The 27,758-nt window shown below is 36.9% G+C and overlaps 3 protein-coding genes across 3 annotated transcripts; 2 read left to right on the plus strand and 1 right to left on the minus strand.

Annotated features, from left to right (window-relative positions):
• Positions 1-7,205, plus strand: LOC110464855 (uncharacterized protein DDB_G0290685-like). The gene is made up of 4 exons (XM_021520301.1): positions 1-5; positions 4,562-4,725; positions 4,948-5,052; positions 6,037-7,205. The coding sequence occupies exons 1-4, from the start codon at positions 1-3 to the stop codon at positions 7,203-7,205; spliced, it is 1,443 nt and encodes a 480-aa protein (XP_021375976.1).
• LOC110464859 (potassium voltage-gated channel protein egl-36-like) lies at positions 4,507-26,817 on the plus strand. Its single transcript, XM_021520305.1, has 3 exons — positions 4,507-4,725; positions 9,686-10,397; positions 24,956-26,817. The coding sequence occupies exons 2-3, from the start codon at positions 9,915-9,917 to the stop codon at positions 25,853-25,855; spliced, it is 1,383 nt and encodes a 460-aa protein (XP_021375980.1). The 5' UTR covers positions 4,507-4,725; positions 9,686-9,914; the 3' UTR covers positions 25,856-26,817.
• On the minus strand, positions 7,230-9,189 carry LOC110464856 (putative uncharacterized protein DDB_G0282133). The gene is made up of 4 exons (XM_021520302.1): positions 9,162-9,189; positions 8,343-8,714; positions 7,315-8,255; positions 7,230-7,235 (listed from the first exon to the last, which is right to left on the minus strand). Exons 1-4 carry the CDS (start codon positions 9,187-9,189, stop codon positions 7,230-7,232), a joined length of 1,347 nt encoding a protein of 448 aa, XP_021375977.1.
• Positions 26,818-27,758: the final 941 nt, after the last annotated feature.

Raw genomic sequence — 27,758 nt, forward strand, 5'->3', positions numbered from 1 at the left:
ATGAGGTATCAGAGTATAATAATACACACGTGATGACAAAATAGATGGCAAGTTCACAAAACAGTAATCGTGATACATATTACAACAGTTTGTTAATGTTTTTCAACAAAAGACAAATTCCATTTAATACTGTACATGTCGTGTTACAAAATGACAACAGAACACTCATTTTAATTTGAGACGGATTTTTTCTATAACACAGAGGAATATCTTTTTCTCTAAGCTCTACAATTATTAAATTTGTACATTTGAATAAATAATGAAATTCGTCGCCTAGCTCATTTTTACATAGAGTACATTTTCGGTCTTGTTTTTGAATAGTATGCCACCTACCCGTTTCAATGGGAAAGTTCATATTAGAGCATCTCCATTTGCATAATGTTGATCTGGGTTTTTTCAGAAAGGCGAGTCAAATAAGGCTCAAGTTCATGCTTCTTCTTATCAGAAAGGCGAGTCAAATAAGGCTCAAGTTCATGTTTCTTCTTAAAGTTACCAAACAGTTCACCTCGAGATGATTTTTGAATGTTTGCATGCCATCTTTGTAAACATTGATCAATAAAAAATTGTTTGACAGTGTTTTTAATATAATATTTACTAATAGGTTCCTGGTTTATAAAAATAGAACTGTGTCCGACTTTATCAAAACACATATTTATATATTCTAACCATCTAAACTTACACAAATTATTGGCTTGATGTTTGAACATTAACCTATACATATGGCAACTAAGTTTAGAGGTATTCATTAAGAGTGAGTTATAAAAAGTCATAATTCTTAACAGCTATCTCAAGAGGATATTGACCTAATTCACCATAAATGATAAAGTTTGGAGTCGAAGTTCGCAGGCCCAAAATTCGTCTACAAAATTTCTAATGAGTTTGTTCTACTATTTTGATATTTTCGTAACCCCATATTTCAGATCCAAGATCCATACAACAATATAGGACTAACTAGAGTAGGAAATAATTTAAGTTGCAAGTCTTTTGGAAGAGGTTGATTTTTTATATTACGATACACAGAAAAAATGGATTTTTAGGCTTGCTCACAAGGCTTTCGTTTCATTTCAAAACGCTACCATTGTAATTAAATGTCACACCCAGATAGCTAAAATTGGCCACATCTTCTATAACTTTACCGCTAATTCTAAATACATGGTTATTATTAGATTTGCGTTAACAGAATACAAGTATTTTTGTTTTCTTCACATTAACTTCTAATTTCCATATATCACAGTATTTCTGAAAAACGTTAAGAGCATTTTGCAAACCTTCAGCAGAATCAGAAAGAATAATTGTCAACAGTGGAGTGACCTTTACGGAAACCTGCTTGATTAGGAGAGATTATATCATGTTTATCTGAGTAGTCATTAAGCCTGTTGTTCAAAATATGTGTAAACAGTTTTCCCAGACAACTTATCAGTGTGATACCCCGGTAATTATCTGGGTCTTTAGGGTCACCCTTTTTATTATAAACTGGTTTTATTATCCCAATTGTCCAGTATTCAGGGATCACTCCAGAGTTAGAAATAAGGTTAAACAGTTTACATATTACTAGACGTGCTTCATTAGGTAGATATTTGATATTTTCGTTCAAAACCTGATCCATACCCGGTGACTTACCACTTTTGAGCTCCTGGATACTTTTATTTACTTCATCAAGCGTAATTTCCCTATTTAGATCATCAGCAGCAGCAGCAGCAGCATCAACAGCAGCAGCATCAGCCCCGTCATCACCATCCCCATCGTCATCCTCATCATCATTGTCATTTAACTCAGTGAAAATTCAATTTGTTTTACCAGCGATACACGACCCACCTGCCATCCATTTTGTCATGACGTCATCTGAAGTATTGAAGTGATATTGGAGTGTATCGTAGAGTAGCAGAATTACAAGTCTAATTTTAATCTGTTTGTGAAAGTCCGAAAAGGATACCATGCAGTTGCTTATAGTTTAGAGCTTTTATTTTACATGTCTTCCTATCATTAAGTCTATACATTTTATTTGTCGGTGTTTAGTTATCATTTGGTGACAGTACCTCAACAAACGCGGTTCAATTGTACAGTATAATATCTATCTATATGTTATACTCCACAGAGACCAAAATGGCTTTGATGCTTTGATACGTAATTAATGCTCCGATCCCTGTGGTATGCTTGGGATACTGGAAAGATCATCAATAACTGTCTGTGGTATATATACTACAATAACTGTCTGTGGTATATATACCACAATAACTATATGTGGTATATATACTACAATAACTGTATGTGATATATACTACAATAACTGTCTGTGGTATATATACCTCATCTATGTTACACATGACCGGGTGATACAACAGCATGTCTCCCTCACCTGCTCGAGTTTCTCTTACGTGATCCATTTTCTCTGCCGAGGCCTTAGCTTCCTGGATCCTCTTTGAGAGAGATAAAATGTCTTACATGTTTTAAAAAAGAACAAGTGATGGCCCCGAGTAATCCTTATATCCTTTGTGGTGTTATTTTTTATTTTGATTTGGTAAATATATTTCTTGGCCTTGTATTTGAAAAAAAAACACCAATATTCCTTGAATCCCCTCAATCAATCATGTTTAACACGGGGTCTGCCCTCGTGAAATTAATCTGAGGTACAAATAATAAAGAATCATGTTACCCTCATTCAAGGGCAATTATACATTATCTTGCTGCATTAAATATCACAAATTGAGGCCATTTATCGTGTCTATATTTGTATATTTCTCGGAAGATCAGTTTTTGTGCTATGATTAATAACAAGGAAATACGTTAAATACAAGCCAGTAGATTAGTCGTCTTGTTTACAGAGAGCTTACAGAGAGCTTATTATATCTATGGTATTTTTATGTACAGCACAAAATTAAATACCTATTAATTCCTTCTATTAGCATAACTGCCAACATTTAATCCAAGAAATCGAAATACTTAAAAATTACATCTGCGGTAATTTGCAGTATTACATACCCAATTATTTGAGGAAATATTGCAAAGCCAATTAGAAGCATAACCTCAAAAGTACTTGGCAATAATTTAGAGATTTACAGTATTTACGCGATATGAGTTTCTGCAGGTTAAACACCCATATGTTAGATAGCTGATATACATAGATGCACGATCTCGACAACCTCCAGGTCGTTTCTGTTGTTTCCTGCTGGACGACGTTGTGATAGATGACGTAGCCCCAATATGATATGTTGCGTCATTTTGATCAGTGACGAATATCTACTGCCAGACACTGTCGGTAATTGACAAAGCCTCATGTAAATAAAGAATTAGTAAACAAACTTGCAGTGAAACTTTTGCATACAGTTTCAATTATCCGCCCTTTCAAAAGCAGGGTCAAGTTTATTTTGTACACGACGTCGGTGTTACGTTTTATCAAAACCCAAGTTGAGAGTCGGGGAGAAATTAGTTACTGTCAGGTTTCTTTAACACGTGGCTACTGTCAGTAATATTTAACACGTGGCTACTGTCAGTAATATTTAACACGTGGCTACTGTCAGTAATATTTAACACGTACATGTAGTTACTGTCATCTTTAGTTAACGCGTGGTTAGCTTAACCTTTAGTTAATACGTACTAACTATTACGATGGATTTTATATTTTAATTGTGATTATTGTATAGTAACAATTTGATAAAGAATGTATATCAAGATATTGTGTTATTGTGTAAATCAAGTGTAGCGAACATGCTATTGATACAGTATATGGAATTATCAAACAAAATCCAATGTCAATGGTCGTAGGATTCATACAGTTTATACTCCAGGTCTCGGCTTAATTGAAAGATAAAAAAGTCACAATTGTCAAGGATTAAGGAAAGTACATAATGAAGCCGACTAGTAATTGTAAAGTCAATCTAATACTAAGGTCATGATGTCCAGAACTGTCGGACTTTGTACTTTGATATATGTATTTATATGTAAACAGTCTCGTTCAACTTGTTCTTATACATAACACGGTTAAACAAGAACATAGTGACATGGTAAGTTAATATATTATCCCGGGCATATCACCAAAACAAGGGTACCTAACCGACCCTTGGTGACCAGGATCACATGGTGCGAAATTCTGCATTTATTGGTCAAGCAGTTAGACAATTGACCATCGCTATGGTGCTGAGCATAAAAAGGCTCGATCTATAAAGAAGGAATGGTTGATGTAATTTAATATATCAATTTAATCAAAATAAATGTTATCGTTATTGTAATGAATGAAATAAACGTATGAAAGAATGAATGATTTTGAGTTTGAGTATGAAAGAATGAATGAAAAAGAAAGAGAATGAAGAGAAATAGGCTTTTTGCAGATCTCAGGGCACCTCAACCCTGGCATCCCTCCCAAAGATACTGGGGGAATAAAAAAAAAATAGAAAAAAAGAAAAGAAAAAAAGACTCGATCTCTCCCAAACAATCATTTTGGGAATAAAAATCTAAAGATCGCCTTGCTTATATTTTAAGGTCAGACTGGATAATTGAAACGCTACCTCTCACTTACGTCAACCTCCGACGGAACAGGCCATTGAATTTTTGAACGATACTCCAGAGATCGACAGGACTCTGCCAACAGTCCCGTTCTGACTCAGCCATCCCTGAACCTCAACCCCTTCGTCCAGTACAGTCCCGGAGATGACAACATCTTCGCCAACGACGACATCTCCGTCAACGAGGACATCGAGGCAGAGCCAGCCGCTTCAACAGACCCATTCGGTAGGCAAAACGTGTTTGATATCGTGCCTGGGATAATGCCTTAGGGGATTGCTGGTGAGGTTCTGCTACGCACAAACTGTTCCCAAGAGAAGTTCTGTTGGGATATCTGACTGTGCGGTATTAACTGAGCCTGTAGTAAGGACCATTCAGAAATAAAATCAGTTGTGGCCTATAAGGAACCACAATCTTTAGACTACTTACGTAACATGTCTATTTTGGCAGGAAAGGCAATGGTCGTTACTACAGGCTCAGTTAAAACCGCGCAGTCAGATATCTCGACAGAACTTATCTTGGCCAGAATAGCCTCGCTAGAGGAGATGGTGCATAGTTTGTGCGTAGCAGAACCTCACCAGCAATCCCAAAGGCATTATCCCAGGCCACCTTTTCAAAAACCATATACTCATTATCATCCTGAACCCAGATCTCGCTATTCGATCCATTTTCACCCCGTCCACACCACCCACACCTTACCCAAACCCTATGTCAACACAGTTATCGTCACAACATGTCACCCTCACATCAACCCAACCCCAGTTAAAATTTCCCATGTCAGGGATGTGGCGGGCGATGTACAGATAGGTTTAGATGCCCAGCGCAAGGGAAAATATGTCAATGTAATAGTGGGTTTAGATTTTCTTCAAGCTAACAATGCTTCTCTTAATCTGGGATTAAGAACTTTCAGTCCCACTCATTCACCCAGGTGAGAAGTTTGCTTGGATTAAAAGGTCATTAACTATACCGCCATACAGCATTTGTGCCATTTCAATACACATAAATACCAACAAACTTGGCAAAGAGATACTTTCAGAACCAAATAAATCATTGCAAGATCGTCAACTTTTAGACGCTGCATGTTTTTAGTACAACCGATAAACAGAGCATGCATGCAGCTCATTAACACATCACATTCAGTCATTCATATTCCATCTCATTATCCAGTCTCTACTGTTGTTAATGCGACTTGTGTTGCTAGTGCTATTACCACAGATTATGATCTATGTTCTCATCATGGTTCAAAAAGTTAAAATTTGATTTAGAACAGACTGACCTAACACCACAACAGAAGCAAAGGCTGCTGCGTCTGGTTCACAAGAACCGACAAGCGTTTGCGGCGAACATGTCAGAATAAGGACACACGTCGGTATATAAAAATGTCATAGACACAGGCGATGAAAAATCCTGTTAATAGAGCCGAGATGTTATGCTGGAGAATAACATTATTTGTCCAGCTACAAACCCAGAATTCACTTCTCCTGTAGTTCTAGTACGACGAAAAGGATCAGACAAATTCCGTTTCGCTATACACTGCAGAAAACTCAACAAAATCACACGCATACAGACATTTCCACTACAGTAAAAACCAGTCAACTAAAGCTGACAGTAACAACCAGTCAACTAAAGCTGACAGTAATAACCAGTCAACTAAAGCTGACAGTAATAACCAGTCAACTAAAGCTGACAGTAATAACCGGCCAAATAAAGCTGACAGTAATAACCAGTCAACTAAAGCTGACAGTAATAACCGGCCAACTGAAGCTGACAGTAATAACCAGTCAACTAAAGCTGACAGTAATAACCGGCCAACTGAAGCTGACAGTAATAACCAGTCAACTAAAGCTGACAGTAATAACCGGCCAACTGAAGCTGACAGTAATAACCAGTCAACTAAAGCTGACAGTAATAACCGGCCAACTAAAGCTGACAGTAATAACCAGTCAACGAAAGCCGATAGTGACAACCAGTCAACTAAAGCCGACATTAATAACCGGTCAACAAAAGCCGACGGTAACAACCAGTCAACGAAAGCGGACAGTAACAACCAGTCAACTAAAGCCGACAGTAACAACCAGTCAACTAAAGCTGAGAGTTACAACCGGTCAACTAAAGCCGACAGTAATAACCAGTCAACTAAAGCCGACAGTAATAACCAGTCAACTAAAGCCGACAGTAATAACCAGTCAACTAAAGCCGACAGTAACAATCAGTCAACAAAAGCTGACAGTAATAACCAGTCAACTAAAGCTGACAGTAATAACCGGCCAACTGAAGCTGACAGTAATAACCAGTCAACTAAAGCTGACAGTAATAACCGGCCAACTGAAGCTGACAGTAATAACCAGTCAACTAAAGCTGACAGTAATAACCGGCCAACTGAAGCTGACAGTAATAACCAGTCAACTAAAGCTGACAGTAATAACCGGCCAACTGAAGCTGACAGTAATAACCAGTCAACTAAAGCTGACAGTAATAACCGGCCAACTAAAGCTGACAGTAATAACCAGTCAACTAAAGCTGACAGTAATAACCGGCCAACTGAAGCTGACAGTAATAACCAGTCAACTAAAGCTGACAGTAATAACCGGTCAACTAAAGCTGACAGTAATAACCAGTCAACGAAAGCTGACAGTAATAACCAGTCAACGAAAGCTTTAGATGACTGGATGTTACTGTCAGCTTTAGTTGACTGGTTTTTACTGTAGTGGAAATGTCTGTATATAAGTCAACTAAAGCTGACAGTAACAACCAGTCAACTAAAGCTTTCGTCGACTGGTTATTACTGTCAGCTTTAGTTGACTGGTAGTTACTGACAGCTTTCGTTGACTGGTTATTAATGTCGGCTTTAGTTGACTTATTGTTACTGTCAGCTTTAGTTGACTTATTGTTACTGTCAGCTTTAGTTGACTGGTTGTTACAGTCGGATTTAGTTGACCGGTTGTTACTGTCGGCTTTTGTTGACTGGTTGTTACTGTCGGATTTAGTTGACTGGTTGTTACTGTCAGCTTTATTTGACTGGTTGTTACTGTCGGCTTTTGTTGACTGGTTGTTACTGTCGGATTTAGTTGACCGGTTGAAACTGTCTGCTTTAGTTGACTGGTTGTTACTGTCAGCTTTAGTTGACTGGTTGTTACTCTCGGATTTAGTTGACCCGTTGTAACTGTCAGCTTTAGTTGACTGGTTGTTACTGTCGGCTTTTGTTGACTGGTTGTTACTGTCGGATTTAGTTGACCGGTTGTAACTGTCAGCGTTTGTTGACTGGTTGTTACTGTCGGATTTAGTTGACTGGTTGTTACTGTCAGCTTTCGTTGACTGGTTGTCGGATTTAGTTGACCAGTTGTTACTATCGGCTTTAGTTGACGGGTAGTTACTGTCGGATTTAGTTGACCGGTTGTTACTGTCAGCTTTAGTTGACTGGTTGTTACTGTCGGATTTAGTTGACCGGTTGTAACTGTCAGCTTTAGTTGACTGGTTGTTACTGTCGGATTTAGTTGACTGGTTGTTACTATCGGCTTTAGTTGACTTGTTGTTACTGTCGGCTTTAGTTGACTGGTTATTTCTGTCAGCTTTAGTTGACTGGTTGTTACTGTCGGATTTAGTTGACTGGTTGTTACTGTCAGCTTTAATTGACTGGTTGTTACTGTCGGATTTAGTTGACCGGTTGTTACTATCGGCTTTAGTTGACTGGTTGTTACTGTCAGCTTTCGTTGACTTATTGTTACTGTCAGCTTTCGTTGACTGATTGTTACTGTCAGCTTTAGTTGACTTATTGTCACTGTCAGCTTTAGTTCACTGGTTATTAATGTCGGCTTTAGTTGACTGGTTATTACTGTCAGCTTTACTTGACTTATTGTTACTGTCAGCTTTCGTTGACTTATTGTTACTGTCAGCTTTAGTTGACTTATTGTCACTGTCAGCTTTAGTTGACTGGTTATTAATGTCGGCTTTAGTTGACTGGTTATTACTGTCAGCTTTAGTTGACTTATTGTTACTGTCAGCTTTCGTTGACTTATTGTTACTGTCAGCTTTAGTTGACTGGTTGTTACTCTCGGATTTAGTTGACTGGTTGTTACTGTCGGATTTAGTTGACCGGTTGTAACTGTCAGCTTTCGTTGACTGGTTGTTACTGTCAGCTTTAGTTGACTTATTGTTACTGTCAGCTTTAGTTGACCGGTTGTTACTGTCAGCTTTAGTTGACTGGTTGTTACTGTCGGCTTTAGTTAACCGGTTGTTACTGTCAGCTTCAGTTGACTAGTTGTTACTGTCAGCTTTAGTTAACCGGTTGTTAATGTCAGCTTTAGTTAACCGGTTGTTACTGTCAGCTTTAGTTGACTGGTTATTAATGTCGGCTTTAGTTCACTTAATGTTACTGTCAGCTTTAGTTGACTGGTTATTAATGTCGGCTTTTGTTGACCGGTTGTTACTGTCAGCTTTAGTTGACTGGTAGTTACTGTCGGCTTCAGTTGACTAGTAGTTACTCTCGACTTTAGTAAACACGTAGAAATATTGTCAGCTATACTGAAAGCGTGGTACAGTCAGTCTCTCTAACGTACAATGACAGTCTGTTATATACTGATCCATTGAAATGTACACTACCAGTCGCGTGGTAACTGTGGTCACTGTGTTGTTCAACCACGTGTATATGATTGACATCTGCTTACACTGAGATTTAGGCAGTGTTACCGACATAGTTCCATATGTTACTTACTTTGTATAGGATTCCAATAGAGTGCCTATACGTTCATTTAAAACGAAATACGATCTGACCACAATTTGAATGTGTATATATAAATTTAACTCATTTTACTTACAAAACGACAGTACATGATGCATAACAGTGGTTCAGTCTGTAGTATATCTAATGCTGTTACCATGTATATATATATAATCCATGTTACATACACTTGGTAAAACCTGGAGACGTGCTATCACGTTAGCCTATACCGTGTTTCCCGGTCGATCTGTATCTGTAAGCTATGAAAATAATGCATTGTTTTGCATTGTTCCAAGACTGAATTCATTTGGCAGAATGTGTTTAATGTGCTGTATTATAGAGTGTTTGGGATCTAAATCATAAGCATCGTACGTGTATGTATTATTCATAAGAGTATATCGTTTGTACGTTGATATAGGTTGTTGTAACTATTGTGTGCTCTGTTGACATGTTCTTAATTACGTGCTATAGGTGGCTTCCGGTCGAACCCGTGGACCACCTTCTTCCAGTGGAATCCAATACCAAAACAAAAGATATGCTAATCAGTAGGTTGGAAACATATGCACGTGACATCCATTCACATAATTTGTGAGGAGGACCTGGTATTTAAACCGAGTTGTATTTACTGAACACGCGTGTGCTAGAGTAACCATATACATGTTAGTACAGTACTACTGTGACAGTACTACTGTGACAAAACATGACGACCGAGAACCTGACAAAAGTCAAGGTAAAGATTAACATCAGAGGTGTCCGATTTGAAACGAGATGTTCTACCTTAAGGTTCTTTCCGAAATCCTTGTTGGCATCCCTTAATCATAATTCAGAATACTGGGACGAGGAAAATGACGAGTATTTCTTTGAAAGGGATCCGGATATTTTTAACTCAATATTAAATCTATATACAATGCACGAGCTCCATGTGCCGAAGAATATTTGCGGTACAGTATTCCGGAAAGAAATGGAATTTTGGAAGATTCCCGTATCTTGTATTTCCGAATGTTGTTGGAAAGCCTACTACGAAATTGACGACACTACAGAAGTAATGGAAAATTTAAGGAAAGCAAACAGTGTAAATGGACTTAAGATGAAGGAAGATGAGATTGATGAAATTAATCGGGACAGTATCCGCTACAAGATATGGCTAGCCCTGGAAAACCCCAAGTCTTCCAAGGCCGCTCTGGTAAGTCAATTTGTCTATTGTTAAATGTTTAAAAGGCTCATAAAGCCAAACGCATGCAAAACAAATATCGAGCCATTAGTTCTGTTTATGACTACATGTATTTCAAGTATGTCAGTACTAGATAAGCTGAGACAAAATTAGCATATTTTAAAAAAATGATATTCAATAGGCTGCATATTCGTACCATAAATAATTAACAAGAGTTTATTCTGAATGATTACCAAGTACAATGAAAAGGTGTTTAATTTGAAAACTTAACAGGTATAATGCATAACAGGAGGCCACGTATCTTAGGTGTTTCAGGAATAAATTAATGTTATTCTTAAGATATTTTGTATTCTTAATTCATTAATTCAATAAACACACTGTTGGTGTCACAAAGAAAAACGTGATTTTATGAATTCGGAAATAATGAGTAACAATTTGGTCTGTTCGTTACAAAATACGTAATCACTTTCGTATTTTTCAGTTAAATAAAATACAATACTTCAACTAAGTGTATACATGATGCATCGAATTGTATATGCAATTTTTATTAAAAAGTANTTTCCGGAAGTATGTCACGAAAATGGACGCTGATGACGATGTGTCGAGCCACCTTAAAGTCATAATATCAAAACAAGTGCGTGTTACCTTTGAAAACATGCTCTTGAAGCCACATTATCGATATTTTTAACATTGTTTGTACCTAGACCAATGAAAAAACATAAAATTATTAACTTTCCCTTAAACAAACACCACAAAAGAATAAGAAATATCACAAGGATACCGAAAATATAAAACGCCAACTGACCTCTTCTAGTATGCAAATAGTCATGTTCATAAAACATTTAATATATACGGTTTTAGATATCTTTGAGAACTAATACAAATTGCAATGAGTTTATAAACATACAAATGTTTCAAACAGTTAGTGTAATTCAATATCTATCTGATAGAATAAAATACCTGAAGATACACACAAGACTAGTCATGGACGACCTCACACCTCTTTCTTTCATGTTGAAATGAGTTATTTGAAAAATATACTTTCACTTCTGAATCCGATTCAAATAAATGTATAATCTTTATCCAAAATCGGCGGAATAAAAACTAAACGTAACTATAGATATTGATTTATCATTACAACAAGAATAAGACGGTAATCCGTACAACTGTAATATCAATACAGACGTCGATATATTCCTGCTGTAAACGGTGTTTTGTTATAGAGATTTGATAATCTATATCTGATCAACGAAACGTTGAAATAGAAATGTATTATCTAAAATCGAACTTGTGCATTTTTTTAATCTCTTGATAGCATATTTTACATTACTTACGACACAACACAGCATTTTATATCGCGAAATTGGGATATGTGCTAAATTGTTAAGGAGCCTTAGTCAAACGATTTGAAAATCCTGTCATAGGTTTACGTTGCCATGTTTCACCATACACCAGCCTTCAATAAAATCTACCGGATAGTTACGGAAGGGGCCAAGAAGGATGCAGTAGAAAAGCTAAGCGAGAGTTGTCTTTAGAGACGAAGCAAAAAGATGGTCTGAAAAGGCTAAGTGAGAGATATCACTGGAGAAAAGGTATAAAAGTGTAAGTGAGAGATAGCAAGAGTGACGGAGGAGAAAGTCTAGGTGAGAGACATCGGAAGAGGGGCATATTTGAAAAATATTGTGAGAAATATGGGGAGACGAAGTGGAAAGGATAAGTTAGAGATATCACGGGAGAAGAAGTAGAGAGTATAAGTGAGAGATATCACTGGACACGAAGTAGAACGTGTTAGTGAGAGATATCACTGGACACGAAGTAGAACGTGTTAGTGAGAGATACCACAGGACACGAAGTAGAATGTGTTAGTGAGAGATATTACTGACACGAAGTAGAACGTGTTAGTGAGAGATACCACAGGACACGAAGAAGAACGTGTTAGTGAGAGATATCACTGGACACGAAGAAGAACGTGTTATTGAGAGATATCACTGGACACGAAGAAGAACGTATAAGTGATAGATATTACTGGACACGAAGTAGAACGTGTTAGTAAGAGATACCACAGGACACGAAGAAGAACGTGTTAATGAGAGATATCACTGGACACGAAGTAGAACGTGTTAGTGAGCGATACTACAGGACACGAAGAAGAACGTGTTAGTGAGAGATATCACTGGACACGAAGAAGAACGTGTTATTGAGAGATATCACTGGACACGAAGAAGAACGTATAAGTGATAGATATTACTGGACACGAAGTAGAACGTGTTAGTAAGAGATACCACAGGACACGAAGAAGAACGTGTTAATGAGAGATATCACTGGACACGAAGTAGAACGTGTTAGTGAGAGATACCACAGGACACGAAGAAGAACGTGTTAGTGAGAGATATCACTGGACACGAAGAAGAACGTGTTAGTGAGAGATATCACTGGACACGAAGAAGAACGTGTTAGTGAGAGATATCACTGGACACGAAGTAGAACGTGTTAGTGAGAGATACCACAGGACACGAAGTAGAACGTGTTAGTGAGAGATATCACTGGACACGAAGTAGAACGTGTTAGTGAGAGATACCACAGGACACGAAGAAGAACGTGTTAGTGAGAGATATCACTGGACACGAAGAAGAACGTGTTAGTGAGAGATATCACTGGACACGAAGTAGAACGTGTTAGTGAGAGATACCACAGGACACGAAGTAGAACGTGTTAGTGAGAGATATCACTGGACACGAAGTAGAACGTGTTAGTGAGAGATACCACAGGACACGAAGAAGAACGTGTTAGTGAGAGATATCACTGGACACGAAGAAGAACGTGTTATTGAGAGATATCACTGGACACGAAGAAGAACGTATAAGTGATAGATATTACTGGACACGAAGTAGAACGTGTTAGTAAGAGATACCACAGGACACGAAGAAGAACGTGTTAATGAGAGATATCACTGGACACGAAGTAGAACGTGTTAGTGAGAGATACCACAGGACACGAAGAAGAACGTGTTAGTGAGAGATATCGCTGGACACAAAGAAGAACGTGTTAGTGAGAGATATCACTGGACACGAAGAAAAACGTGTTAGTGAGAGATATCACTGGACACGAAGTAGAACGTGTCAGTGATAAATAATACTGGACACGAAGTAGAACGTGTAAGTGAGAGATACCACTGTACACGAAGTAGAATGTGTTAGTGAGAGATACCACAGGACACGAAGAAGAACGTGTTAGTTACAGATATCGCTGGACCCGAAGAAGAACGTGTTAGTGAGAGATATCGCTGGACCCGAAGAAGAACGTGTTAGTGAGAGATACCACTGTACCCGAAGTAGAACGTGTTAGTGAGAGATACCACTGTACCCGAAGTAGAATGTGTTAGTGAGAGATACCACAGGACACGAAGAAGAACGTGTTAGTTACAGATATCGCTGGACCCGAAGAAGAACGTGTTAGTGAGAGATATCGCTGGACACAAAGAAGAACGAGTTAGTGAGAGATATCACTGGACACGAAGAAAAACGTGTTAGTGAGAGATATCACTGGACACGACGTAGAACGTGTTAGTAAGAGATACCACAGGACACGAAGAAGAATGTGTTAGTTAGAGATATCGCTGGACACGAAGAAGTACGTGTTAGTGAGAGATATCACTGGACAATAAGTAGAACATGTAAGTGAGAGATATCACTGGATACGAAGTAGAACGTTTTAGTGAGAGATATCACTGGACACCAAATAGAACGTGTTAGTGAGAAATACCACTGGACACGAAGTAGAACGTGTTGGACACGAAGTAGAACGTGTAAGTGAGGGATATCACTGGACACGAAGTAGAACGTGTAAGTGATAGATATCACTGGACACGAAGTAGAAAGTGTTAGTGAGAGATACCACTGTACACGAAGTAGAACGTGTTAGTGAGAGATCTGGACACGAAGTAGAACGTGTTAGTGAGCGATACTACAGGACACGAAGAAGAACGTGTTAGTTAGAGATATCGCTGGACACGAAGAAGTACGTGTTAGTGAGAGATATCACTGGACAATAAGTAGAACATGTAAGTGAGAGATATCACTGGACACGAAGTTGAACGTGTAAGTGATAGACTGGACACGAAGTAGAACGTGTTAGTAAGAGATACCACAGGACACGAAGAAGAACGTGTTGGTGAGAGATATCGCTGGACACGAAGAAAAACGTGTTAGTGAGAGATGTCACTAGTCACGAAGTAAAAGGGGTCAGTGATAAATAATACTGGACACGAAGTAGAACGTGTAAGTGAGGGATATCACTGGACACGAAGTAGAACGTGTTCGTGAGCGATACTACAGGACACGAAGAAGAACGTGTTAGCGAGAGATATCACTGGACACGAAGTAGAACGTGTAAGTGAGAGATACCACTGTACCCGAAGTAGAACGTGTTAGTGAGAGATACCACTGTACCCGAAGTAGAACGTGTTAGTGAGAGATACCACTGTACCCGAAGTAGAATGTGTTAGTGAGAGATATTACTGACACGAAGTAGAACGTGTTAGTGAGAGATATCAGTGGACACTAAGTAGAACATGTAAGTGAGAGATATCACTGGATACGAAGTAGAACGTTTTAGTGAGAGATATCACTGGACACCAAATAGAACGTGTTAGTGAGAAATACCACTGGACACGAAGTAGAACGTGTTGGACACGAAGTAGAACGTGTAAGTGAGGGATATCACTGGACACGAAGTAGAACGTGTTCGTGAGCGATACTACAGGACACGAAGAAGAATGTGTTAGTTAGAGATATCGCTGGACACGAAGAAGTACGTGTTAGTGAGAGATATCACTGGACACGAAGAAAAACGTGTTAGTGAGAGATGTCACTAGTCACGAAGTAAAAGGGGTCAGTGATAAATAATACTGGACACGAAGTATAACGTGTAAGTGAGAGATACCACTGTACACGAAGTAGAATGTGTTAGTGAGAGATATTACTGACACGAAGTAGAACGTGTTAGTGAGAGATCTGGACACGAAGTAGAACGTGTTAGTGAGAGATATCACTGGACACTAAGTAGAACATGTAAGTGAGAGATATCACTGGACACGAAGTAGAACGTTTTAGTGAGAGATATCACTGGACACGACGTAGAACGTGTTAGTAAGAGATACCACTGGACACGAAGTAGAACGTGTTATTGAGAGATATCACTGGACACGAAGTAGAACGTGTTAGTGAGAGATATCACTGGACACGAAGTAGAACGTTTTAGTGAGAGATATCACTGGACACCAAATAGAACGTGTTAGTGAGAAATACCACTGGACACGAAGTAGAACGTGTTAGTAAGAGATACCACTGGACACGAAGTAGAACGTGTTAGTGAGAGATATCACTGGACACGAAGTTGAACGTGTAAGTGATAGATATAACTTGACACGAAGTAGTTGAGGACACGGACCGGAAAGGCTAAGTGAGACATATCGGCAGATGCGGATTTAGGGGGGGGGGGGGGGGGGGCACTCCAACTTGCAACTTGCAACGCTCGGCGGAAATATACTAGCACACGTTGCATAATTATATTATTGACCGCTCGTTAAAAATGATCTGAAAATTAATACTTTTTATTGTAACCTTCCTAACCGCCCGGGCGATATTAATCATATCATCATACAAGAACGATAAAAAAAAAATTCGGCTGACAATATTATGTATAATCGACTAAACATATCCATTCAATTATTTTGGTATTATATATATTGTTGGAACTGTTTAACTATCTTGTATTTACAACACAATATCTCATTGTGGCACTTATAGCTTACCATCGTGTACGTACAAGAAAGTATCTTCACACAGCATACTAGTGTGTACGTAGTAATAAGTTGTGCGTACTAGAATGAGATGATATGCTGTACTTACAAGTATGATAATTTTAAATTAAATTCAAAGGTGACGCGTATGTGTGCCTCCTAAGTTGTACCATTTTAACCAGATAGCTTAGCAAATGTACCACTGTTGGTAATATGCACGCCCTTACATGAGTTAATCAGCGTGGACATTTCAGATATATCATTGTCTTCACTAGTGAATTAGTCAACAATTATAAAACGCGAGGCTATATAGCTAGTGGTCTTGGGTGTCGCACTGATTTGAACTTATCCGTTTGTTTAGCAACTTAGTGAATCCATGTGTAACTCATTATTAATTAAACAGCAACGATGTTATGGTGTTATTTGTTCTTTTGTACGACAAACTATTACATGAAGTACTGTACTGTAGGTACAATGTCTGAAGACTAGATATTGTGCGTCCCTACATTTATCTTTTGACGGTGGACCTCTCGTATCCCCCTTGCGAGCGGAACGCCCAAATTAGGTAATAATGAACAAGCCCCCTGTGGATTCATACATTTGTCATCACCAGCTTGCCCCTATAATAATACCATCTGACTTCTAAAACACGCTAGCGCTGTTGATAGAGAATTTGAACCGAAACTTTAATTTTCTTTCCAGTACACAAAAAAAGTCTTTGGGCCATACTTAAAATATGTTATTTTCTTCTTGTTAATTAAACATACAAACAATCCTCAGAACACGGGAAATCGCTTCTGAGACGTTCTAGAAAACACATATTTTGGGGGGAGATCCCCCAAACACCCCTTACGGGAGGGGGAAGACCCCTCCAGTACCCTCCCCCTCCTCGCGCTACGCGCTCGGGGTACTGCCTTCGGCAGCACACCGTTGACTATTGAGAAAATTTTCTCGGCCCCCTTTTAGGAAATCCTCGATCCGCCCCTGATCGGGGAGACATTTTGATACATTTTAAGGCTTTGTGTAAGATACCTAGGGCGACACATTGACCAGGATATGTGATAAATATCAAGGGAGACATATTGGAAAGGCGTTGTGAGAAATATCAAGGGAAACAATCATATTGGAAAGAGTTAATAAAATATAACAAGGGAGACGAAATAGAGAGGCTTTGTGAGAGATGTCAAAGGTGAAGCAACGGGAAGATTTAAAGAGAGATACCAAGGGAAAGGCTTATTGAAATGTGTCGAGAGAGACGCAGTGGAAAGGAAATAAACGATTAGTCTACATTTGGCTTTAGAATCCTTCATTTAAATCCGAGAGTCCCAATTCTTTTCTACTCTTTGCATGCAGTGAACAGTTATTTTTCATGGAATATTATCTGAATTACGGATCTTCAAAAAGGTTAGAACACTTTAAATTTATTCCAAGGCATGAAGCTAAAAGAACATACATAAAACAATATTATGACCGGAAGCTCGAAATGTATAATGCAGAGGCAATACCTTTGGCTGAGATGAATATTTTTTTTTTTTTTTTTTTTTAGATATTTGGTTTAAAGATTATTTTGATAAATATATTTCTTTCGAATTGAGCTCCTTCATGAAAAATAAAATACGACTTCTTTGGACGCACATCGCAGCACGCTGCGACAGTGTAAATATATTGTGTACTTATAGATGAAATCTATTGAAACACAGGAACCAGAAAGTGTAAGTATCGTTACATCACGTTAAAAAAAATCAGTCTGGGAAGTGTTAAGTTCTTAAACTGAAACTTATCGAATACGATATTTTTTTTTTTCATTTTTATCGCGCATTAACTAAATCTTTGAAAGTCTCTTAGCATGTTGATTCATTAAAGAATTTAAGCAAGGACGTGCATTTCACCCTATAATTGGTTTATACGTGGGTATTAAAGCAAAATCAAGATGCGAGAGACGTATCTCATTAGATACGTGATGAATTGTAACGCACATAGAAGCTGTATATAATCCCTCTGACTTTGCTAAGTCAACCACGGGAATCTAACCTGTTTATCAACGTTCACACCTGTACTAGTACTGCTTCAGGTTAGGTGGTCAAGCGAAATGACATCGGGGTATTTCTCTCGCTAATACGTTATGAATTAAGTTATGTAGTCAAAATAAGAGATCCTTAGATGTCTCTCGTTAGAATGTATGATCTATTTGGGGTGTACAAGTATCCATTCATTAGGACTGTACAGTGATGCCGGGAGACCAGCCAAACGCACAGTTACAAATGGTTAATGACCGGGCTTGTTTTACGTTGAATGTCGCTGTTTAACGAGAACAAAGGAGAACATGTGGCGTTAATATTGATCACGTACGTATATAAACAATTAGGATGTCGATCTGATCGTTGTCAGAACAACTGATTATATGTGTAAGTATTTCAACTACAGTGGACAAGGTCGTGACATGTTTTAGCTAGAACTAAACAAGATACCCAGAGGGCCTCTTTCGCTCACCTGGATATCTAAGCAATCATGGCAAAATATTCTCCAAATGAGATCAAAGGAATAGGCCAGACCCCAAAGACAATCCTTGTAGCATATCTGTATTAGATTGTTCATGCCCAGCAATGTCATGTATGGTTATGGGGTGGGGATCTCAACTGTTTCCAAGCTGTGAATCAGAATCTAGGTCCCTAGGGTTGTGGCCAGAACCAAGGATCTATTCTAATATCATGACTGCATCTTTCTCTTTATGCCCAGCATTTGTATTTATATTTTTCGGGTGGGGATCTCAACCGTTTCAAAGTTATGGACCAGAGGTTAAGTTTGCAAGGGTGGGGCAGACCCTGGGGTCAATTCTAATATCATGACTGCATTCGTTTCTTTATGCCTAACAATTGTATATATGGTTGTGGGGTGGACATTTTAACCATTTCGAAGTTATGACCGAGGGGTTAAGTCTCCAAGGGTGGGGCAGCCACACCATTTGTACAATTTTGAATTCCTGCCTCCCATGAATGCTTCCGACAACTTATGATCGATATCCAAGTCGCTTAAAGCAATATAGCCTTATTGCCCCATTTTGGCCCCTCCCCTCCACTCCCTGGGGGTCAGCCCCACCATTTATACAATTTTAAACCCCACCACCTATGGATGCTTCCAGTCAAATTTCGATAAATTCTAATCAGTGGTTCAGAAGAAGAAGTCGTTTAAAGAAATAGTTGACGTACGGACGGACAGACGACGGACGCCACGGTATGGCATGAGCTCACCTTGGTCCTTCGAACCCGGTGAGCTAAAAATAGATTCGCTTTATGTAACGGTATAAGCTATGCTACATGTTTGACGGATTAACTGAATCATCTTAACGTCTCTCGAATAACCAATATTAATCATGACGAATAAAAATACTATTTTTAGTAATATATTGGACCCTTTACAGCATTATATAGCTACTACTACAAATAAATAGATACACATATAAGCCATACCATATCGTGTTGAAGTGTTTTGTTTGCGATTTATTAAGAAGGCCAGATTACAAATCAAATCGGATTTACTTGGTTCGCATGTTCAGTCAGCGAAAATGACATTTGTTAGTAATACAGCATAGAGGTTTATCATGGTAAGACGGGGGGAAACGAGACATATATTGCCCATTGTGACCCATTTTGTGACAGCTCTAATGAGAAAAATGAGAAAAAATTGCATACTTTCACAAAATGCTCCCCGGAGAGATTTGTATATAGTTTTGATAATATTTTCAACTCGTCATTAGCTGTTATACCTTCTTAATTGCTATTAGCCGTTATCCGAACCCAACATAGAGGTGTGCCTGACATGACCAGCATCAGTTACGGTACCCGATGGTGCTATAATAACAGACAGTGTCCTACATACAAGTGTCATCAAGCTAAGGACCAATACAAACACATGGGCCATATACTAAGTATGTTACCATGGTTGCAGTGTCTATCTTTATTTAAACTTAAATAAAATATATAAAGAACTTGTTTTAATGAAACAGTGTTTAGTTTGAAAACTGACTTCTATAAAATTCATTAAAATGTTTACAACAGAATGTAAACTTTCAAGGGGGACGGATGATTTATGTAGCCAAGGTGTGGTACTGTGTATTGGCAAAAATTTGATATTGACTGAGGCGTCAGGTTCATATCACATCATATTTACCAGCACAAAAGCCCATAACTGTTTTATTATATGCTTAAACAATAGAATAAAACAAAACAAAACCAAAGGTTCTGATTTTTGTACGCGAGCCTCCATGTAAAATTTAGCCGGGATTGAATACAACAGTTCATCATTGTAGCTTTCGCAGGCATCGTCTAGGTTCTTTTTCTGAAGATAAGCATGGAGGACATGCACTGCGGGTTCAATGGCCTTTTTTAAGTTAACAGCATCTTTATCCTCGAATAGTTTTGGTAATTTTCCTAACGGAGGAGAAACGTTCGCCAGCAGCCATCTTCTAATGTCGTCTGACAGATCGCGTTCCAGTCTAACTGCGCATGCGCTACGACAGGTTCCGGGGAATTTCCATACAGGCTATATTTAGAAATCGATATTCACCGGTCTACATGAGTTTTTGAGGACTGGTCACATGGAAAGGATCCGACCAATGTGATTGCGAGAAATGTTCATGCATATAATAATATACAATTATGGACTTTTGTGCTGGTGAATATGATGTGATATGAACCTGAAAGAGTGATATTGACTGAGGCGAAGCCACATACCACTATAACAGTTATGTACCGTTACAAGACCTACGTACACTACTATAACAGTTATGTACCGTTACCAGACCTACACATACTACTATAACAGTTATGTAACGTTACCAGACCTACGTATACTACTATAACAGATATGTACTGTTACCAGACCTACCACGTATACTATAACAGTTATGTACCGTTACCAGACCTACGTATACCACTATAACAGTTATGTGCTGTTACCAGACCTACGTATACTACTATAACAGTTATGTATAGTTACCAGACCTACGTATACTACTATAACAGTTATGTACCGTTACCAGACCTATGTACATTACTATAACAATTATGTACCGTTACCAGACCTACATATACTACTATAAACATTGACATGCTATATTATAACGCTAAAACCATCCTTTATAATCATTGATATGTTATNTTTGCTCACAGGAACGGAATGGATTGAAAGTAGGTGGAACGAAACGCGAGGAATGATTGAAAACGAAATGGAATAAAACGATCTGAGAAGATAACTATTTTCAGAGACGTATTATACGTCTCTGNTTATATTATAACACTAAAACCATCCTATATAAACATTGATATGTTATATTATAACACTAAAACCATCCTATATAAACATTGATATGTTATATTATCACACTAAAACCATCCTATATAAACATTGATATGTTATATTATAACACTAAAATCATACTTTATAAACATTGGTATGTTATATAATAACACTAAAACCATCCTATATAAACATCTCGCCTTACTCCTAGATCATTTATTGATATGTTATATAATAACACTAAAACCATCCTATATAAACACTGATATGTTATATTATAACACTAAAACCATCCTATATAAACATCTCCCCTTACTCCTAGATCATTTATTGATATGTTATATTATAACTCTAAAACCATCCTATATAAACATCTCGCCTTACTCCTAGATATTATAACACTAAAACCATCCTTTAAAAACTTTGATATGTTATATAATAACACTAAAACCATCCTATATAAACACTGATATGTTATATTATAACACTAAAACCATCCTATATAAACATCACGCCTTACTCCTAGATCATTTATTGATATGTTATATAATAACACTAAAACCATCCTATATAAACACTGATATGTTATATTATAACACTAAAACCATCCTCTATAAACATTGATATGTTATATTATAACACTAAAATCATACTTTATAAACATTGGTATGTTATATAATAACACTAAAACCATCCTATATAAACACTGATATGTTATATTATAACACTAAAACCATCCTCTATAAACATTGATATGTTATATTATAACACTAAGACCATCCTTTATAAACATTGATATGTTATATTATCACACTAAAACCATCCTATATAAACATTGATATGTTATATTAAAACACTAAAACCATCCTATATAAACATTGATATGTTATATTATAACACTTACACCATCCTATATAAACATTGATATATATACTACTATAAACATTGACATGCTATATTATAACGCTAAAACCATCCTTTATAATCATTGATATGTTATATTATAACACTAAAACCATTCTATATACCCATTGATATGTTATATTAAAACACTAAAACCATCCTATATAAACATTGATATGTTATATCATAACACTAAAACCATCCTATATAAACATTGATATGTTATATTATCACACTAAAACCATCCTATATAAACATTGATATGTTATATTATCACACTAAAACCATCCTATATAAACATTGATATGTTATATAATAACACTAAAACCATCCTTTATAAACATTGGTATGTTATATAATAACACTAAAACCATCCTATATAAACATTGATATGTTATATTAAAACACTAAAACCATCCTATATAAACATTGATATATTATATTATAACACTAAAACCATCCTATATAAACATCTCGCCTTAATCCTAGTAAAGCCATCCTACATAAACGTCTCGCCTTACTCCTAGATCATTTATTGATATGTTATATTATAACTCTAAAACCATCCTATACAAACATCTCCCCTTACTCCTAGATCATTTATTGATATGTTATATTATAACACTTAAATCATCCTTTATAAACATCTCGCCTTACTCCCAGACCATTTATTGATATGTTATATTATAACACTAAAACCATCTTATATAAACATCTCGCCTTACTCCTAAACCATTTATTGATATGTTATATTATAACACTAAAACCATCCTATATAAACATCTCGCCTTACTCCTAAACCATTTATTGATATGTTATATTATAACACTACAACCATCCTATATAAACATTGATATGTTATATTATAACACTAAAAACATCCTATTTAAACATTGATATGTTATATTATAACACTAAAACCATCCTATATAAACATTGATATGTTATATTATTACACTAAAATCATCCTATATAAACATTGATATGTTATATTATAACACTTACACCATCCTATATAAACATTGATATGTTATATTATAACACTAACACCATCCTATATAAACATTGATATATTATATTATAACACTAAAACCATCCTTTATAAACATTGATATGTTATATTATAACACTTACACCATCCTATATAAACATTGATATGTTATATTATAACACTAAAACCATCCTTAATACACATTGATATGTTATATTATAACACTTAAACCATCCTATATACACATTGATATGTTATATTATAACACTAAAATCATCCTATATAAACATTGATATGTTATATTATAACACTAAAACCATCCTATATAAACACCTCGCCTTACTCCTAGATCATTTATTGATATGTTATATTATAACACTGAAACCATCCTTTATAAACATCTCGCCTTAATCCTAGATCATTTATTGATATGTTATATTATAACACTAAAACCATCCTATATAAACATTGATATGTTATATTATAACACTAAAACAATCCTATATAAACATCTCGCCTTAATCCTAGACCATTTATTGATACATTTGTATGTTATATTATAACACTAAAACCATCCTATATAAACATCTCGCCTTACTCCTAGACCATTTATTGATATGTTATATTATAACACTAAAACTTTATAGATATTCATGACTGTTTGTCGGTTATCTGTCCAGTTAATGTGAATATAATATTTAGTAGTCCAGACTCGCCATACCATAGCTCGTAAGGCGATTATGTAGTACAATGGAAGAACAGCACATGTTACCAATACCAGGGGATTGTTTTGGTTAAGGGGATGCAGTGTGATACTTGCAATTTCAAAATAATGTTCGTAGCAACAATAGAAACTATGTAAAGCTGATATAAATGTGACATTTAGTTTAATTCACTAGTTTACTAAATGTCGCAATTTATGAGAAATATTCGAGAGGATAACTATTTTAGAATAATGTTTTTAACAACAATCGAACCTATGTAATAAAATATAAGTAGGGCATTTGTTAACTGTCCTTCGTTACTTGTTTACTTTTCGGCAAATTTTGTTAATTAGCGAAGACATCAGTTTACGTTTGATACAATATATTCTACGTTACAAAACATGTATGAAAAATGGTACTAGTGAAATACAGATTTTCCAATAATAACGTACATAAATGTATCCGTGTGATGCCGCTTGAGGGGCCCATCAGATTTTAGACACCGTCGTCACATGACACATTATATTACTATTCATTATTGCGAAGGCATCACATCCTAAACACTCATCCGTTATCCATACTGTCACACCCACTAGCATACACCTACCACATTTCGGTAACGATCTCCTGTCTGTATCAACTATAACTCTCATGTCAATACTTCCCATCTGTCTCTACTATCTTATGTTTCCGCATACAAATTGTAATCAGAATATGTCCGTGACAACTATACTCTGCACAGATGCCTATACTCGCTCTCGACCTTTTATAGAGAGAAGCGTTTGCAATACATACTACTAGGGGTAGGGTAAAACGCGGAATAAAACTATAAATGAATTAAAACTTGTTGTGACCATAGTAATGCTTATATTTACAGATATGGAACTCTATCTACATGCTTGTGGTCAGTGCAAGTACGCTGGTGTTCTTCATGGCGTCCATGGCCGAATACAGAAGCGACCTCTACCTCTCAGTGCTTCATCCGGAGCTCGTCAATTATAGCATACCATCCGAGAAGCTCCGAATCTACTACATGAAGGACATGGACCCGAGTCTGTTCGTGGTGGAGTTTATGTGTATGATCATTTTCACGGTGGAACTTGTTCTAAGTTGTGTACTATGTCCGTGTCGTAGGAAACTTATGTGTAGTCCTATGAAGTTAATTTCCTCCGTTCTCGTCCTCAGTATGTGGTTAACATTTGCTTTTGAATTCTACAAAGGTGAAATGATAGAATCTCAGAGCACTGCCATATTTTTTATGATTGTCCGATTCTTCACTGTATTGCGAGTTCTTTTATTTTTACGGCTGCAGAAACAGTTTAGCGCTTTCCGTGTGTTACTTTATGCCATCAAAGCAAGTCTGAAAGAATTGTTTCTCTTGTGTATAACATTTGGTGTCGCTACTGTCATCTTTGCGTGTGCTATATTCTATGCAGAGATATTTGATGACGGTACGTATGACAATCTGTTCATTGCGATGTGGTGGGCTATCATAACTATGACGACGGTTGGCTATGGCGATTTCTTCCCAACTACAGCCATGGGTTACGTCGTGGGGGTCCTCTGTGCAGTAAGTGGACTGTTGTTGTTGGCAATGCCCGTTGCAATAATTGCTTCCAATTTCGCGGATTACTATACACACAATAAAAATAGAATGAGGTATTTGAACTCAATTCGAGAAGAAAGGAAATTTGTCACGAACGGAAAATACGGATTTAATAAAATCACAAGCGTAGCGCCCACATTGATGTACGATGACAAAGAACAGAGGGATTAAGACAGGTTGCTATCTAGAGTTTGAACTCGTACTGTATATTTGCTACTGTTTGATTCGTAATGAAATATATGATGATCGCAGTTCAATGATTTGATGCCAAATAAAATAATAATTGCAAATTATTGCTGTTGAATATATACATGTATATGTGCTATACGAGTTTAATGCATTTCTGAGATAACGACTGCTTTTGTGATAATATAAGTTAATATTAGTTAAACACAGACTATGCTATTTAATGCTGTACATTAAGAGCCATATAAAGAGCTGACACTTATGTTCTAGTACAGAAAGTATCTCTATTATAGCTACGTACATGTTTATATCACAGTACATGTACATGTGATATACATGTAGGAATGAAGTAGATGTTCCGATGTACAGGTACGTGCATATACATATATATATATATATATATATATAACATTAATTGTTGCATGTGTAATAAATGCTCCTATGGAGACACTGTGGTTATATTTGAATGTGCAGAAAATGTTCTTGTCAACATATAACAATAATTGGTACGTGTGTAATGGATATTCCTGTATATATTACACCAATTGTTGCGCATATAGTAAATTCTCCTGAAGATACTACAATAGTTATTTGCATATATAGGAAATGATCCTGCTTCCCTCGTATATACACAAGTACTGTGAAATCACTACTTTTCGTGGGGTTTTTAATTTCGTTAATTTCGTTGATTTTGTGGGTTATTTTCATCCACAGATTCATAGGTCCACAAAGCCAAAACAAATTTGATATAGAGAAACTCCGTTTGAGTGGGTACTCGTAATCCATGAATTCATGTACAAACAAAATAGTATTTTGACGTTATACCATGAAATTTAGACCCCTCGAAAGTATCTGATTTCACGGTATTACATTGTCTGCCAATGAACACTCGTGCAAGGTACTGTTGCTCTATAACCATTCATACACCAAAATCCTATACATTTCAATAAAGTTCATTTTAATCATTTGTTCTTACATTTTTGTTCAAATCTAGGTCTCTTCACTTGATGTTGAAAGGTCTATGCACTTATGAGTCCCGTTTTTAAGTACGTTGTACTTCTTTAAAGGTAACATTGGCACTACTTCGATGAATGTCAACGAGATCCGTTACCGTTTATTCGAAGAATTAAACTTGATGCACACATAGAAAGGACGTTACTTTAAAACTTATGAAATTGCTGTAAATTCCTAAGAGTGATTACTTAAAAAGTGTACACACTGCTAAGATCATGTGGCTATTTGGAATATTTATTATACAATATGAAGCATTATGGAAAATAAGGTACGGGCCCATCACTATTACATGTATAATACGGTCACTTTAAAATGTAGTTTATGGGCGGATCGGTCGAGTGGTTAACACTCCGGCCTTCCACGCAGGCGGTCGGGGTTCAATCCCCGAAGTTGTCGTTCGCATGGATATCCAGAGAAAAGGCTTTTCTCCTCCCCACACAACCCCCAACAGCTCTGGTGAAGTATAAATTGGTCTTGGGTGGATGCTGCGGTATCTGTGCTCTAGCATTCAAGTGATGTGGTACTATAAATGATGCCGTTGGAAGCACGGGTCCACTACAAACAGAACACATTACATATCTAGCTTACACGCAGGCATACACACATTGGGAGATATTAGTCAGGTGGCATATGACTAGTAGTTAGCGCCTAATAAGCCAGCTCCTGCGAAATCCTCAAAATTGTAAATGCTAATTGTATTGATTGTATATCTATGTACTTTAAAGTGCTTTAGGGTGACTTATGTTAGCTAGATAGGGCGCTATATCACATGCTGTATATTATTATTATTGTTTGTTATTATTTTCATTGTCAATTTTGGATAGCGAGTTGCACTGGGACGATTAATTGAACACGTGTTTGTGTTCCTATTATA

This window comes from Mizuhopecten yessoensis, unplaced genomic scaffold (assembly GCF_002113885.1).
Source record: "Mizuhopecten yessoensis strain PY_sf001 unplaced genomic scaffold, ASM211388v2 scaffold11039, whole genome shotgun sequence".
NCBI classification, from domain to species: domain Eukaryota; kingdom Metazoa; phylum Mollusca; class Bivalvia; order Pectinida; family Pectinidae; genus Mizuhopecten; species Mizuhopecten yessoensis.

What these genes read in the sequence shown, in the direction of transcription:
- LOC110464856 (XM_021520302.1), bottom strand. Translation starts at nt 9,189, where the DNA reads ATGTCGGTAACACTGCCTAAATCTCAGT. An exon ending in AACACTGCCTAAATCTCAGT is followed by an intron (nt 8,715 to 9,161) that starts GTAAGCAGATGT and finishes GGTTAACTAAAG; the next exon opens with CCGACAGTAACAACCAGTCA. An exon ending in TGACAGTAACAATAAGTCAA is followed by an intron (nt 8,256 to 8,342) that starts GTAAAGCTGACA and finishes AGTCAACTAAAG; the next exon opens with CTGACAGTAACAATCAGTCA.
- LOC110464855 (XM_021520301.1), top strand. An exon ending in CGCTTCAACAGACCCATTCG is followed by an intron (nt 4,726 to 4,947) that starts GTAGGCAAAACG and finishes CTATTTTGGCAG; the next exon opens with GAAAGGCAATGGTCGTTACT. An exon ending in GCTAGAGGAGATGGTGCATA is followed by an intron (nt 5,053 to 6,036) that starts GTTTGTGCGTAG and finishes TATACACTGCAG; the next exon opens with AAAACTCAACAAAATCACAC.
- LOC110464859 (XM_021520305.1), top strand. Translation starts at nt 9,915, where the DNA reads ATGACGACCGAGAACCTGACAAAAGTCAAGGTAAAGATTAACATCAGA. An exon ending in AGTCTTCCAAGGCCGCTCTG is followed by an intron (nt 10,398 to 24,955) that starts GTAAGTCAATTT and finishes TTATATTTACAG; the next exon opens with ATATGGAACTCTATCTACAT.